The sequence below is a fragment of the Hyperolius riggenbachi genome, chromosome 8 (genome assembly GCF_040937935.1).
Source record: "Hyperolius riggenbachi isolate aHypRig1 chromosome 8, aHypRig1.pri, whole genome shotgun sequence".
In the NCBI taxonomy this organism is placed as follows: Eukaryota; Metazoa; Chordata; class Amphibia; order Anura; family Hyperoliidae; genus Hyperolius; species Hyperolius riggenbachi.
The window spans coordinates 65,221,306-65,236,765 of NC_090653.1; the positions used below are offsets into that span (position 1 = coordinate 65,221,306).

Sequence of the window (15,460 nt, forward strand, 5' to 3'; positions counted from 1 at the left end):
CTTAATTAGAAAAATAGCAATTTGGAATTTGGCTGTAGCAGGTAACACCAGCCCTTTTCTTCAGTTTTTAGTAATAGAGGCCAAGAGTATCATTTGCAATTCTTGATTTCCTTTTTTAACTCACCAAGAAAGCAGGTTTTTAATAAGGAAGCACAAGTTGCACTGATTATGTGCCAAGTTTATTTATCTACAGGAACGAACCAGACCGATCGCGTCTGATTTGTTGGTATGGTTCGGCCATCCAAGCTGACATATTAAAGTGAACCCGAGGTGAAAATAAATTGATGAGATAGACTATTGTATTTATCTTCCTATTCCCCAAAATAACTTTTTTTTTTTTAGATATCCCATTGTTATATTTTATATTTAAACATTTACAAAGTAGAATGAATGTTTTGTCGTCTCTGCTCAGAGGAAGCCTATTAAGTGTCCCTAAAAAAAAATATATGAACTATTTGACCCTTTTCTATCTTCCTCAGTTTTCAGGAAAACTTTAATCGCTGTAATTTGCTTATCAGTGATGTTTACTATATTCTTGACAAAGTAGTGACAAGACAGAAGCTGTCACTTCCATGGCTAAAATTAACTCTTTCAGGCAGCAAAATAAAACAAGTAAAACAGCCTGGTTATTAATATGTTTTGCACTGTCACATATCACCTTGGGTACACTTTAAGGATGGGTACACCATGGGTACACCAAATTTCACCCTCAGAAATAATACAAGCAAGGTGAGTATAGTCCAAATCAGCTAGCTCCATGATCGTTTAAAACAACAAAAACACTTTTCTGTCTTCAACTTCAAAATGCATCAGTGAATTGAGGAAAAAGTTCAATCAAGAGGGATCAGGAAAAAGGAGAAACATCAGTACTTTGTAGAAACAGGAGTACCACTGATTAGCATAATTATCCTTCCTTTTGTCAACTTGTGCTGTTGAACTATCATCAAGGACTGTCTGCAGGCTTTTGGATGGTCACTGTATTTTGCTGTGAGATTCACTGACACCTGAGGCTTTGGTGGAAAAGGTGGGTGATTAGCTGGAATAGTAAGAGGACCACAGTGCAAGGGAATTACGGTAGATGTGACACAAACGAATGAGCTGACCATGATCACAAGTCTCCAATTCTGTCTATAAATGCACATTACAAGGCAACTAAGCCAGGAATTAATAGTGGGATTATAAAGTTTTAAAGTTGGACTCCGGGCATCGGTAGCAACTATGTGACAGAGAAGGTCATTATAAATAATGTCTGACTTTGAAAAGATCAACAGCATTTTACTTTAAAATGAACCTCCAGACTAAAAATCTACTCAGCAGCACTGAAAAGGCTTGGTGTTTCTTTAACAGTTTCAAAGCATCAGAACTTTGTTTTTCTTGCCTAAGCCTCATTTTTAGCTGCACAGAAGAAAACTGCCTGGGCATTTTCCCCTGATGCTGTGCAAAGCATGATGGGATTTCTGATGTTTTTTTCCTTCTGCTGTTTTGGTGCAAATTTTTTTTTTAATTTTTAATTTGACATTTGAAGCCTAGCGTGCGCAGCTGGGAGGGGTGATCAGGACACAAGACAGTTGGAACTGTGTCTCATGCTCCCTGTCATCTCCTTTCAACCAAAAAGATGGCTGCCCTCATGAAACCACAAACATTTGCCTGTTCTGTTAAAACAGGGTGGGTAAGAGATTATACTACCTATCTATTTTAATTAACATAACTAATGTAATTTAATGACAGTATGTTTGTTTAGGCTGAGGTTCCCCTTTAAAGGACCACTATCATGAACATTTTTAGAAATGCATGTGAATGCATATGCATCTCATATGAAGCAGCCTAAACCACCTGGGGGACTGTCAGCAGCATTCACATACGATACTTAACCTCCTGCTCCCTGGAGGAGCAGCCTGCAGCGGACTCCCAACCTTCAGTGGGATGGCAGATCACCATCTGTGAGTTAGTGGGGGGTGGGGACGTCTTCCAAATGTTTGCTTCAGGTGGCAAAAAGTCTAGAAATTTACATTGGTCTCAGAGTAAAATGCATTATAACTAACTTTTTCCCTGTCTTGCCGTCACTCTTTCTGCTTGCAGCATAGGATCGATGGCTCCCAGTGCCACGAGCCAAAACCAAAAGCCACCATAGCAGTAATGTTACACTGCGCTGAGCTACGACTTTGCTACGAGTCAGAGAGAAAATAGTATTTAACACTGCTGGGGATTTGAGTGGCAGCAGGGAGAGCCATTATTCGGCTCGCCCTGCACCCTGCTCACTGGTGGGGTACACATACATATGCCACTTTAGTAACTGGAGCAACTGTTAGACATTCAAGAACATCATCTCACCAGTACAGCAATCTGAATTTTTAGAAAAGCAAGATGGCTCCCCCCTTCCCTCTAAATGAAACAGCAGATTCAGCAACTTTGGTCAGAAAGGAAAGATGACTCAGTTTACTAGAAAGGTTTTTAGGTATGTAAAACATGTCAGAGATGGGATTCAGTGGAAGAAATTTTAGAAAAGGTTTGGGGGGTAATATGTGCTTTCACTGTTGCCTGTAGTTCCATTTTTTAAATATCATGTCCTCAATATATTGCAATGGTTTGCTGTCTATTTCCCAATTTAGCAATCTGATCACGGCTTTTTATTTGGTGTTGACATGGTCAGCTGAGTAAGAAGGACGACAGTGACTTGTTAGTAGAAGCATTGGTGGAGTGAGGTTTAAATGAACAATTACCCTGTTCACGGTTGATGACTGGGTACCAAGGAGGTCAGGGAATGAGAGAGGCAGGCAGGAAAAGGAGGGGGGCACAACCACATGTCAGGGAACAGGAAGGAAAATGTGAATATCATTATACCAAACACATTAATTGGATGGCCCAAAGAATAGAACAACAGTCCCCACCCACACCCCGAAACAGAAACAAGAGAGATACAATTGTCATATAGATCATATTATTACTTGGGAATATAGAGGTGATGGGATTAGGAAAGAGATGGGTGGGTGGGGGGAATATGCAGATCAGATATAGATAAAGATAACATTATGTGTCAATACATATTAACTTAAATCATTCTTTATGTAATATTTTCTTTTGTAGGAATAAAACTTTATCTTGAACAAGTTAAAGGTAACTTTAGTCAAAACTTTCTTTTGCACCTGTTCCCGTGACCACTTCAAGGCTGGATTTACTATTAGGCAAAATAGGCCCATGTCTTTATGAACCACAATGGAACGCTCTTTTCCCTGAGTGCTAAAAATATCAGAGAGCTTTTTGTGCTGAGTAGTGATGGTAGCTATGAGTAGTTAGGAGTACATAGTTACTCCCCACGGCAGAATAATTTACCTATGCTGCTACCTATAGCCGATGCATTCCACTCGCTGTCCACGCAAACCCAATACTTCCTCCTTGAAGGAAGAGGCAGTGGAACTATGTGGACCACAAGTGGATTGCCTATAGGCAGCTGCATAGGTAAGTTAACCCCGCCTCTGCTGCAGGCAGTGCTATCAAATTTAAATTTTGATTACATGTAGCTACGTACTCATAGTCAGTGATAACCGTAATCAACAAATTACAATTTCGCTAAAGAAGCTTTCACACTTGTTCATATGTATGGAAATAAAGCTCCAACATACACTGCTTATTAATGGTATTGTCTTTTAATGTAGCAAAACTGTAAATAACGTACAAATGTAATGTGTCCAGTTTTCCAACTGCTTAGCTTGTAGCTCATATTAAGGAGTGGAATTTGAAGCATACCTGAAGTTAGAAGGATATGGGCGCTGACCTATGTATTTAGTTTTAAAGGAACACTATAGTGAAAAATGTAAGCAGTTAGAATCTGACAGAAGCGACACATTTTGGACTAATCCATCGCCTCATGGGGGATTCTCAGGGGTTTCTTTGTTTTCAAAAGCATTTCCTGAACAGCAGTTTAAGTGCCAAAATAGAAAGATACCAGCCAGCTTCCATATTTGCCTGCACACTATTTTGCCGGTTACACTTAGCAACTGCCGTTTAGGAAATGTTTTTGAAAAAAAACAAAGAAAGCCTTGAGAATCCGCATTGAGCAGATGGGACTAGTCTAAAACCTGCCAGTTCTGTTAGATTCTACCTGCTTACTTTTTTTTGCTGTAGTGGTCCTTTTAACAATGCACATTGCCTGGCTATCCTGCTGATAATCTGCCTCTAAGGGCTGATTCACACTGCAAGAGTGTATGAAGTGCTAGAGATTTGAACAGCTCTTGATGATGCAACACATTCGTTGATTTTTATAAAATAACACTAGAACACCCACATAGCATTACATTAGCAAGAGCCTTTAAAATCATAAGTGCATGAAAAATCTCTTGCCGTGTGAACTAGGCCTAATACTTTCAGCCATAGGCAATGAACAAGCATACAGATCAGTTGTTTCTGACTGCATTAGCCACATGCTTGTTTCAGGTTGGTGATTCAGACACTACTGTAGCTAAAGAGATCAGCAGTTGCTAGGCAACTGGTGATGTTTAAAAGGAAACCAATAGGTCATCCTTCATATTCCCCTTCACTTCAGGTTTCCTTTTTAAGATTCTCAACGTGTAGGTTCCTGAGACCTAAATCTATCCATCCCCAGACAAGTGTTAAAGGCTTGAGGCCCCACCCTTGGCGAGATTTCTGAAACTTTCTATAATGACTTTGGAAACGGAAGTGAGAAGGAATCTGCTCAGCACAGATCTAAACAGCAGTGAAGACCTCGTAGAGGTTCAAAGACGGCTCTGCTTATTTAGAACTAAAAAGAAAAACAAAGTTTTGAATAGAGTTGCATTTTGATTGTCAGTCCAAGAATGAGATAATGCAGCAACAAAATCTACAGAAACCTTAAACACAACAAAATGCTTTATGTAAAAATGCTAATAATGGCATCTTTAAAGGACCTCTGTCATGAAAATCTTAAAATTTAAAATACATGTAAACATATACAAATAAGTACGTTTAATCCAGAGTAAAATGAGCCATAAATAATTTTTCTCCTATGTTGCTGTCACTTACAGTAAGTAGTAGAATTCTGACATTACCAACAGATTTTGGACTAGCCCATCTTCTCATGGTGGGTTCTCAGGGTATTATTTTTAAAAGCACTTAGTGACTGCCAGTTGCTCCGTCCAACTTCCAAAAAAGTGTGCAGCAAGCAGGGAGACTGGCCAGCACCATTGTATAAATCTTTTTCAGGGAATGGCTTTATAAAGAATAAAGGCCATGCATAGAATCCCCTATGGAGAGATGGACTAGTCCAAAACCTGTCGGTAATGTCAGATTTTTAAGACTTACTGTAAGTGACAGCAACATAGGAGACAAGTAATTTATGGCTCATTTTACTCTGGAAGAAATGAACTTCTTATTTGTATGTGTTTTAAATTTTAAGATTTCCGCTACAGTTCCTCTTTAATGGACCGCACAATTGCTTGGCAGCATTAAATAACACTAACATATAGATGCAGATGTAGAGGAAAATTTTTCAAAAGGCCCAACAGACTGTCTAATGGGAGTCAAATGTAATTTAAACAAACTTAGAGAAGAACACATAACACTTGATAACACAATATACTGTATGATATTTCACACGTGAAGCCAGCTATACCATGTACACAGCCTTTATGTAACCAGGTGTATAAATGCTTAAATGACCATTATCATTAAAAACTGTAAAATTTAAAATGTGTGCACATACTAACTTGAGGACTGCAGTGTTAAACCCCCCGAAAGACCAGGCCATGTTTTGATAAATTGGTCACTGCAGCTTTAAGGCCAAGCTGCAGGGCCGCACAACACAGCACACAAGTGATCCCCCACCCCCTCCTTTTCTCCCCACCAACAGAGCTCTCTGTTAGTGGGGTCTGATCGCCCCCCAGGTGTTTGTTTTTTTTATAAATATTTATTTCTATATTTTAACTATATTTTTTACTATTTTTTTTTATTTTTTATTTTATCATTCCCCCTCCCTCCCCCCGCCAGCCAATCAGCGTGATCGGCTGTCATAGGCTTCAGCCTATCACAACTGATCACCTCCATAGCAACAGAGGGGACAGTTGTGTCACAGGGCTGTCCCCAATCCCCAGTACAGCGCTGTTGCAGATCACAGTGCTGTACCAAGTAAAATAACGGCGGTTTCGCCATCTAACAGTCTTACGAGCGGCGATGGCCGCTGGGAGACTGAAGGCGGAGCGGAGGTCCTCCTACCAAGCAGGAGATGTGCGCGATCTCCTGCAGTAGCCGGCCCCATATCTTGACGCCAATTGGCGTTAGGTGGTCCTGAAGCTGCAGCTGCGGTCACTCCCATTGGCGTGACGCGGCCTTTAGGTAGTTAAGAAGTACATTTCTCCCCGAGTAAAGTGCACTATAAATTAGTTTTCTCCTATGTTGCTTTCCCTTACGATAGCTAGTAGAAATCTGACAGATCGGAAAGGTTTTGGACTAGTCAATCTCCTCATAGGGGATTCTCAGTACTTCCTGTATTCTTTATAAAAGAACTGCCTTGAAAGGATGTACACAAAGACAACGGATGCCTCTTACTCGCTAGCACACTATTTTGCTAGCTGGACTGAGCTTCTGCCATTCACTAAGTGCTTTTGAAAATAAAGAAAACCTTCAGAATCCCTTGTGAGGAGATGGACTACTTCAAAACCGGTCAGCTTTGTCTGATTTTTACTACCTGCTTTAAATGACAAGAACATGGTAGTGGCTTAACTAAAAATCTAACACCTATTGTTCCAGTATGCACTAAGGCTGCCCAGGTACACGGATACTGATAATCACTGCAGCTACATACAAGCATTACAGAGTACTGCACTGTACCAGAATTGTTAGTGTATATGGACCTTTGTCTTCAGTTCAAGTTCAGGTTGAGATCAGGCTAATCTTGGGTCAACCCCAGGTTCCCATTTACTTATAAAGTTAGAACATGAAATGATCTCAACCTGGATTCAAGCAGCCATTTACACCAGTCCTTACACTTGGCTGTAGTGTCATTACAGATTTACTTTCAAGGACTCAAGTCCTTTTATCAGGGATATTTTACTCCTGGCTTCTCAGGTCCCTCAGACACCCCAGTGCAATATCCTACTGCTGGAAGTTCTGGGCTTGCCATATGTGTGCTGCAGAAGAATAATTAAATGTCTCCAATTTCCATGGTGACACAGCAGGTGGGTGGAGTTGAGAACTTGAGGTACAATACTGGGGGGTCCCTGGGGTACTTCAGAAGCCAGTGGGTCATCCCCCAACATGGAAAATATAAGTGGACAGACCCCTTTAATGAACAATTCAGTAAGGAAACATTGGTGCTAGTCTGGTTTTGGCGACCCAGTCAGCAGGAAGCCACATAGGAAAATTCCACTAACGTGATTGGGTGGACATCAACCCCTGGAACTGCTATGTTTCAGATAGGCTGTAATAAACTACACCCACACCATTCGGCCAAACACAACATTTCGTGCTGTAGAGGGTGCTGTGATTGGAGAACTGTTCCATATGAGGTTTCCTACTGCATCCCCTAAACTAGACAAGCACCATAACATTTGTGGCAGCACTTGGACCACAAGCTGCTCTGTAATAGGCAATTCCTGCTGCAGGAAATATCCTCTTGCTAACATGTTTGACCAATTAATCCAGAGCATCAGATTCATTGTGTTACTCACTTGTACCATCTTCTGTCACCATGCCGAGTCCTTCTGCCTTATTCTGACGTTCAAAGGCATTCAAATCCAGGACGCTGTGCAACAAACAGCCAGATTAAAGAAATTCAAATGTACAGTTCATCCGACTTACTAGATACTCACTACAGTAGTACTGTGATTTCGTAAATAGAGTCTACTTTTGATCATGGCCCTACCAAACCAAAGGCCCTATACATTGTTAACACTTCAAGATTAAAGTTAAACTTTAACCAAGTACTGAACTTCATCCCAATCAGTAGCTGATACCCCCTTTCCCATGAGAAATCTTTTCCTTTCCCAAACGGATCATCAGGGCATTCCGTATGGCTGATATCATGGTGAAACCCTTCCCACAGTGTGATGTTATAACCATGGTCCTGACAGTTTGCCTTTAGTGAACCTTGTTGCATTGTGGGAAATAACAGCTTTTTCCAGCTGCCAAGCAAGATATATCACCCTCTGTGCATAGAACTCTCAGTAACAAAGTTTCCGTACAGATCACCTGGCAGAGCTAAATATGTCACCACGAGTGATAATTTCAGAATATACTATAAATCAGCGACAGGAAAGATTTTACAGCGGGCAAACACTAACTACATAATTTATACTGTAAGTGAATATGGTAAAAAAATAAGCATTTTTATTCATTATGTTATTTCAATACAGTTCCTCTTTAAAGGGCACCTGCACTGAGAGGGGGTATGGAGGCTTCTGTTGTCGGTGAACACTGTGATTTTCATTGTGCAGAAGGCTAATATGAATATGTACTGTTTGATTGGACAGGACTCCATTAGCAAACAATATAACTGATGACTTGACTGATGAGTGCTGTCCTGTTTACTGATTGTTCTTTGCACAAACAATGTAGTTTGGCGTGCCTATACTTTTTCCAGCCCCTTTTCCACTCCAGTCCTATCAGCATTGTGCAAATGGTGTAATCTAGAGTAAATCTAAAGGCTCGTACACACGCATGATAGTCTGAAACGACGGGTCCGTCGGACCCTCCTGCTGGACGGGCGTTCCAGCGATAGTGGAGCGTGTGTACAGTCTGTCTGCAGACTGATAAAGCTGTTTCTGAGCGATCCGCCGGGCGGATCGCTCAGAAACAGCCTTATCAGTCTGCAGACAGACTGTACACACGCTCCACTATCGCTGGAACGCCCGTCCAGCAGGAGGGTCCGACGGACCCGTCGTTTCAGACTATCAAGCGTGTGTACGAGCCTTTACTCCCTAGAATAGAATCAAAGGCAAGGTGTGAAAGTTAGCAGCCCAGGGCCATTTGTAATTCACCTTTTCTCCTGAGATTTCTGGCAGGTGATATTTTCACAACTTGTCAAGAAAATGCCCTTTAAGCCACCAGCAAACAAGAAAATACTGAGAATAATTTTGGTAGTAGCTTTTCATCTACTTTTTGGTATGCTTTAAATTCCAAAATGTTGAAAAATTATATTAAATAGAGGATGAAAAATAATTTCCTAGGAGAAAACTCTTAAGAAAAAGTGAATTGCATATGGGCCCAGGTGTTATCTCAGTCAAGATATGATGCATAGTATTTTGGTTTACAGTGTTATACAGTGTACATGGTGCAGACAGTGTAGGAACTGATCGCAGGGAAGAACCTCGCTGAGTTTCTTCAGCATTAACACATCACTGTAGTTTTTGTGAACAAATTTTTCCTGTTTTAACAAAAATATGCCTTCTTAAAACAGAGGGTATTTGCAATTATTCGGGTAGGAGTTCTGGTTCACCATGCACTTGCTGGGCAATCTAACTTCCTGTTTTAAGTGGCAGAACTTCTCTTGTTGTCTGTGGATAAAACAAAGTTTACTTATGAAAGAGGCTAATATGTATAGGTGAAGTGCAGAACCCCAGAGCAGCCGCACTGAAATGGTCTTTACTAATCTGGCCACAGGAAAGTGAGAGGTTGTTTCTTTGCCATGTGGGACAACCATTTGTATCTAATTGTAGCCTTCACATTGAACTCACCTGCAGGTCTGCATCAGGGCCTGCACGCTCTGGAAAAACCCAACTTCCCTTTTGTCTTTCAGATAGTCCAGCATTTTCTGTGGAACAGAACAGACGGTAAATTAAGCAGAGCAGGATTTCTGTAAAAAGTCATTTACAACATAGTCTATGGGGAATATAGCACCGAAATGGCCAGTCCATTTACTTAATATGGGTTTGGGTGTCAACTGAAGCTGATAATTACATATTTAAACCAGGTTACTAATTGTCAAAAGAAACTATTTGTAATTTTAGGCACTGTTTTGTTGAACTGACCTGAGGAAGTGGGCAAGTAACCATGAAACGCGCTGTTTGTCTTAATATTGTGCTTGAATAAACATTTTTACAGCTGAGCTGGTGTCAATTCCTATACGGAGGTAAACCATGGTCTCACTCCCCCCCCCCCTTTTTTATCTATATAGAGTTGTAGATAGTTTGTAAAAGTTTTTTTTTGACAAACTGGGTACCTCCACTCCAATACATTTACTAATATTGTATTAATCTTGTCAACTTGCAGCACTTTCCCATTAATCTGGCATCCCTTAATGTCCCTCCTCCCAGTGGCGTAGCTATGGAGCTATGGGCCCGGTGCGAGTTTTACATTGGGCCCCCCAAGCACTCTATACGTAACACTTAAAACAGCGCTACAAAACCTGCCAAGGTCATCCACAGTGTCAGAGGTGCAAGAAGGGGATGGGGAACAGTGTGTTAATCATCAATACTATTCAAAGCATCTATGGAAGTGATTATTACCAGCACAGGAAAAATAAAAGGCTAGTACTGTGGTTGAGGAAGGCCCCCTGGGGCCCCTCTGACCCAAGGGCCCCAATGCGGTCGCTACCTCTGCAACCCCTATTGCTACGCAACTGCCTCCTCCATTATGACCATAACCTTCCCTCAATGTAAATTAACCCCAAACACCCCCTAATGTAAACCCCCTTCCAAATGCCCATCCCTACCCACTACTGACAAAATATAAGCAGTTCCTAACGATAATAAGTTCTAACTCTAACACTATCGATCAGAGCTGTCCATCAGAGCTTCATTGAAACTATTCACTTTCTGGCTAGAGTCAAATATATAATAATGTATGAAAATCACATTAGCAAATTCCATTATGGTCCAATAAAGTGTCATTTCCTTCTCTTATTTCAAACTTTGGGATGTCACCATTGGCTGATATCTCCTTACCTGCTGGACTTCAGCATTTCCTCCGTTTAGGATGGAAATTCCGAGCTTGAGCGTGGAAGAGACCATGGCTCCCGTCTCACCTGAGGGACCATTCAAAATAGGCAATTTTAAAGCAGCACAACTTAAAACTAATGCACTGGATGTTACAACTATGAACTGTTATTCTGGTGCATTGAATCTAAGTCTCACCTTTACATGCACTGATCATCTGCAAGACCATTTCTGCCGCACCGCGGTTATGGAGGCGAGCCTGCTGATACAACAGCTTCTGTTTCTCCATCTCCTTCTCCTGTGAAGGCAGTCAGAGCAGGTTATCAGAGAAATGAGGCGGAGAAAATGTGTAATTTTACCGGTACCGACAAAACGTATTGCGTACCTCAAATGTGAGTTCTGACTCTTCTTCACCTTCAGGGGCTTCTGCCTCCTCCTCTTCTTCCACATGGCAACTCTACATGGCAAAAGAAGTACAATGTTGATGAATAAGCCAAAACCAATCTAAAGCTGTGTAATATGTCATATCTAAAAACAACAAAAAAACGGGTCCACGTAACTCCCCCCAGACGGGATTTTGGAAACAAATTACAGACTTTCAGCATGATGACATTGGCTGCGTAGTTGTGTATCTGACCCCTGTAATTACACCTTTGGCATACTAGGTTTTACCTGTAAATCAGTGTTTATTTAAGTTCTTTCCCAAGACAACTGCTTATTTTAGTTTTCAACAGGGTGGAAAAGGTTTAGAAACTTCTGGTGGGTTTTATTGTTCCCTATGCCAATCTTTTATATATCCTATCTACGCCTTGTAAATCTACTGTACCTACTGTATGCTTGATGCACCATTTTGTATTTACTGTACCACTGTGCCAAAACCAATTCCAAGTACAACCTCCATTGTATTGGGAACAGGGAGAAAATGGCAGCACTCCTAATCAGGCAGCATTTAAAATGACTACCAACAGAGGCATGCAGAACCCTCATTGTACTTGGCAAAATAAACCTGATTCTGATGTCCCCATCACAGACATGTTCCCTGGCACCTCCATAGTGCTTCGAGGCATTAATATGAAAACTGCTAACCCTAACAACAGGAAATGAGGGCTAGCCAAAAAATTGTCTGGAATTTAATCTCCACTCAAATACAAAAATATTGTATTTGTTAATGTCTCTTTCACACTTACAAGGATTTTGCCTCTTTCTGTCTGGATGCTCACATAAAAAAATGCAGAAGAGGTTCTAGCACCTTACCCCATTCTCTAGAACTAGAATATTTTTTATTCTGGACCTGGACTTTAAAACTCTACCGTTGGACATAGTTTGTCCACAATATAACACCATTGCCAAGAAATGGTCAGCTTTCAAGCCTTCAATGTTCACTTTCTGGTTTTATCTGCCTTTCCGACACAAATAACTGGAATACAGTCATCAACATGATCCCTGCAAATGCATTTCTGCAACAGGCAATCCTGCAACAGGCAATCCCAACCAGCGTGAGTTTTGTTTCTTTTTGAGGGACTGGTTGGGTTTGCCTGTTGCAGAAATGCAGCAAGCAAAACCAGACATGTCAAAAGCGGGTTAATGCTAAAGGAGCACGATGGTGAAAAATTGCAAAATGTAAAATACGGTTTATACAATATGTGTACCCATACCCTCTGACATCTGAAATACATGACAATCAGGACCCTCTACCTTGCTATGAGGCCCACTCAGATCTACTTGCACTCATGTCTGTATTGTATCTTATACTTACTTTTGCCATAATATCTGCATAAGCCATATACAAGTAATCTTCTTCCAGTTTGCTGCAGAGTAATGACAGAGAGAATTAGCGTAGAATGGGAATGAGATATCACACAGATAACGGGTCAGCCTCGGCACTCACGTTTTCTCTGTTAGGGCTGTTCTACTGAAATGAAGGATGAGTTGGTGCAGAGGGTCTGGCTTCTTCTCCTGTTCTTCCTCCTCTTCCTCTTCTGTCTCACCAGATTTCTAATAAAAGAACATTTAGAATTTTTACATAAAGTTGACCGTACATTGGCTGATGTTGACTTTGGTAATCTAGTGCAAGTACAGCTGGTGTGCGTAGTTGTAGCAAGCCATGCACGAGAGCGGCACCCCCCCACACACATGTCAGCTGGGGTGAACTGAGTCGCTAATCCGCTGTACCCTGCAAAGTGCAAGATTGCACCAAATCAGCTGTAGCCAAACTGAGCCCCAGGTTTGCTGAACCGCTGGAGCCTGCATAGCGTTGGGCTGCACAAATAAGCCGGAGCTGAGTGGAGGCGTTGAACGTCCCCGGGACCCACGCAACACATCACTGATTGTATGGATCCACCCGCCCACGCTTAGCTACAGGAATCAGAGGGTGGGATATCAGTGGGTAGCATATCCCATTTATACAGCTGTCATAGGGTCTTGTACCAATTGTGCAAGATTTTATAGGGGAGCTTCCTGAGGTTGGATAAAATTGATTAAGGAGCAGGCCATACTGCTGAAAATAAAGACCCATCCCTCACTTTCATCATAGCTTTATTGTAACACTTTTTACGCACTACAAGAATTCTTTTATTTCTATACAGGGGGATGATGTGCTTGGTGTTATACGGATGGCTGTCCAGTAGCCTCATTAGTGTCCTCTCACACAGACTCCATATTTGTGGTGGCATTCTCAGCGGGACATATTCTGCACTGCTTTTGGGAAGATTTATCTGTGTTGGCCACTTACCGCCAAGTCGTCAATCATCCTATCTTCGAAGTCATGCTCCTCCGTCACAATCCAGTTCTGTTTGTATGCCTCCAGGAACATGTTACAGGCACGGTGTCTAGAGGAGGCCAAAATTAAGAGCGATTCAAGATAAAACATTTCCATTTTGGTTTTTAACAGAAAACGGGAGAATCATTAAAAAGGAGCTGTTGTCAAAATAACAATGACTCATTTTTTTTTTATTTTTTTTTTTATATTAATTTAGTCTTTCTTTTCCCTGATTTAATTTCTCAAATTCACGACAAGTGGCAACATTTTTAATACTGACAGATAATATCTCTGTGGTGTGTTCATTTAGTCAGATTTCCTTTTTATTTTATTTTTTTCGGGGGGGGGGGGGGGGGGGGGGGGGGGGGCAGTTAAAATCTGACAGAATCGACGGGCTTTGGCTATATCTGACAGAACAGACAAGCTCCAGCCCATACCTGACAGAACCGACAGGCTCCAGACCAGTCCACCCCCCACAACCACCACGAGGGCCCTTCCCCGTCCCCAAGAGCATTTCCTGAACAGCAGTTGTTCAGTCTAACTGCCAAACTAGGTGTGCAAGTGAGTAGGGAGGCTGGCTGGTAGCTTACCATTTTGGAATTTAAATTGTCATTCAGGAAATGCCCCTTACTCAGATTTCTAAAGCCAGAGGAAAACATCTATGGTCTCCCAGAATGTTCCAGGGGTGGGGGGAGAATTCTGCATAGTAAAAAGTCTAGGCTAAGCCTCAGTGGGAGGGCAAGGGTAACGTTTCCTGAATAATTTACTGCATTCCACTATACATGGTTACATTTCCTCTTTAAAAACTGTTGTGTTATTGCTGACTGTATCTCTGTTGTGGTAATGCCTTGCAGCAGACGGCTGTGGTCTTCCACAGAGGTGTCACGTATGACTTCCATATAGTGTTTTTCATTTTATGCTATTATATGAAAAGTTCCGCACTTTGGTCCACTCAAAATATCAAGTCTTTATTAAAGAGAAACTCCGACCAATAATTGAACTTTATCCCAATCAGTAGCTGATACCCTCTTTTACATAAGAAATCTATTCCTTTTCACAAACAGACCATCAGGGGGCGCTGTATGACTGATATTGTGGTGAATCCCCTCCCACAAGAAACTGAATACCTACTCCTGGCAGTTTCCGGTCTGTGAACCTTGCTGCATTGTGGGAAATAGCTGTTTACAGCTGTTTCCAACTGCCAAAAAAACATACAGCAGCTACATCACCTGCCAACAGTAAAAATGTCACCATGTAATAAATGTCAGAATGTAAATCAGGAATTTAAACGATTTTACAATGGGCAAACACTGACTAAATCATTTATACATGATTATTGTAAAAACTAAGCACTTTTTTTATTACATTATTTTCACTGGAGTTCCTCTTTAAAGAAAACCTGAACTGAAAATTAAAAGTCAAAATAAGCATACACAAGTCATACTTACCTTCCATGTAGTCTACTCCTCACTGTCTTTCTCCTGTCCCGCGTCCTATTTGTTCATTGTGATCAAGGGAATTTTCCACCCTCCATTTTGAAAATAGACATTACCCACAACAGAGTTCTGGTCAGCACACAGTTAAACTGTAACATCGCCCACTTGAGCCATAGGGAAACATTGACATTACCTGGTACATCAGTTTTCCTCTCAGCTATAACTGACAGCAACTGATATTTTATTTACAGCAACTGATATATTTCAGATCTGACAAAATATTGTCAGAACTGGAAGGGATTATTGTCAGAAGAAAATGGTGAGCTTCTGAGAGGAACTGATGGCAAGGTAACTCTATAATGTTTATTTGAAGTTACCTCATGTGTTTATTTTAAATATTTTTG

The 15,460-nt window shown here is 41.2% G+C and overlaps 1 protein-coding gene across 10 annotated transcripts in view; it reads right to left on the reverse strand.

Annotated features, from left to right (window-relative positions):
- The window catches only part of RYR1 (ryanodine receptor 1), a 375,187-nt gene that overhangs the window by 61,562 nt on the left and 298,165 nt on the right, over positions 1–15,460 (reverse strand). For 6 of the 10 annotated variants that reach the window (XM_068250552.1, XM_068250548.1, XM_068250550.1 and 3 more), the window contains 9 exons: positions 13,594–13,690; positions 12,751–12,857; positions 12,619–12,670; positions 11,248–11,319; positions 11,061–11,160; positions 10,872–10,951; positions 9,663–9,739; positions 7,659–7,732; positions 2,721–2,738 (listed from right to left, as the gene is read on the reverse strand). In XM_068250552.1, the coding sequence (XP_068106653.1) occupies positions 2,721–2,738; positions 7,659–7,732; positions 9,663–9,739; positions 10,872–10,951; positions 11,061–11,160; positions 11,248–11,319; positions 12,619–12,670; positions 12,751–12,857; positions 13,594–13,690 (677 nt within the window). The remainder of the gene's footprint in view (positions 1–2,720; positions 2,739–7,658; positions 7,733–9,662; positions 9,740–10,871; positions 10,952–11,060; positions 11,161–11,247; positions 11,320–12,618; positions 12,671–12,750; positions 12,858–13,593; positions 13,691–15,460) is intronic. The other 4 variants (XM_068250553.1, XM_068250551.1, XM_068250547.1 and 1 more) reach the window with 1 other exon arrangement.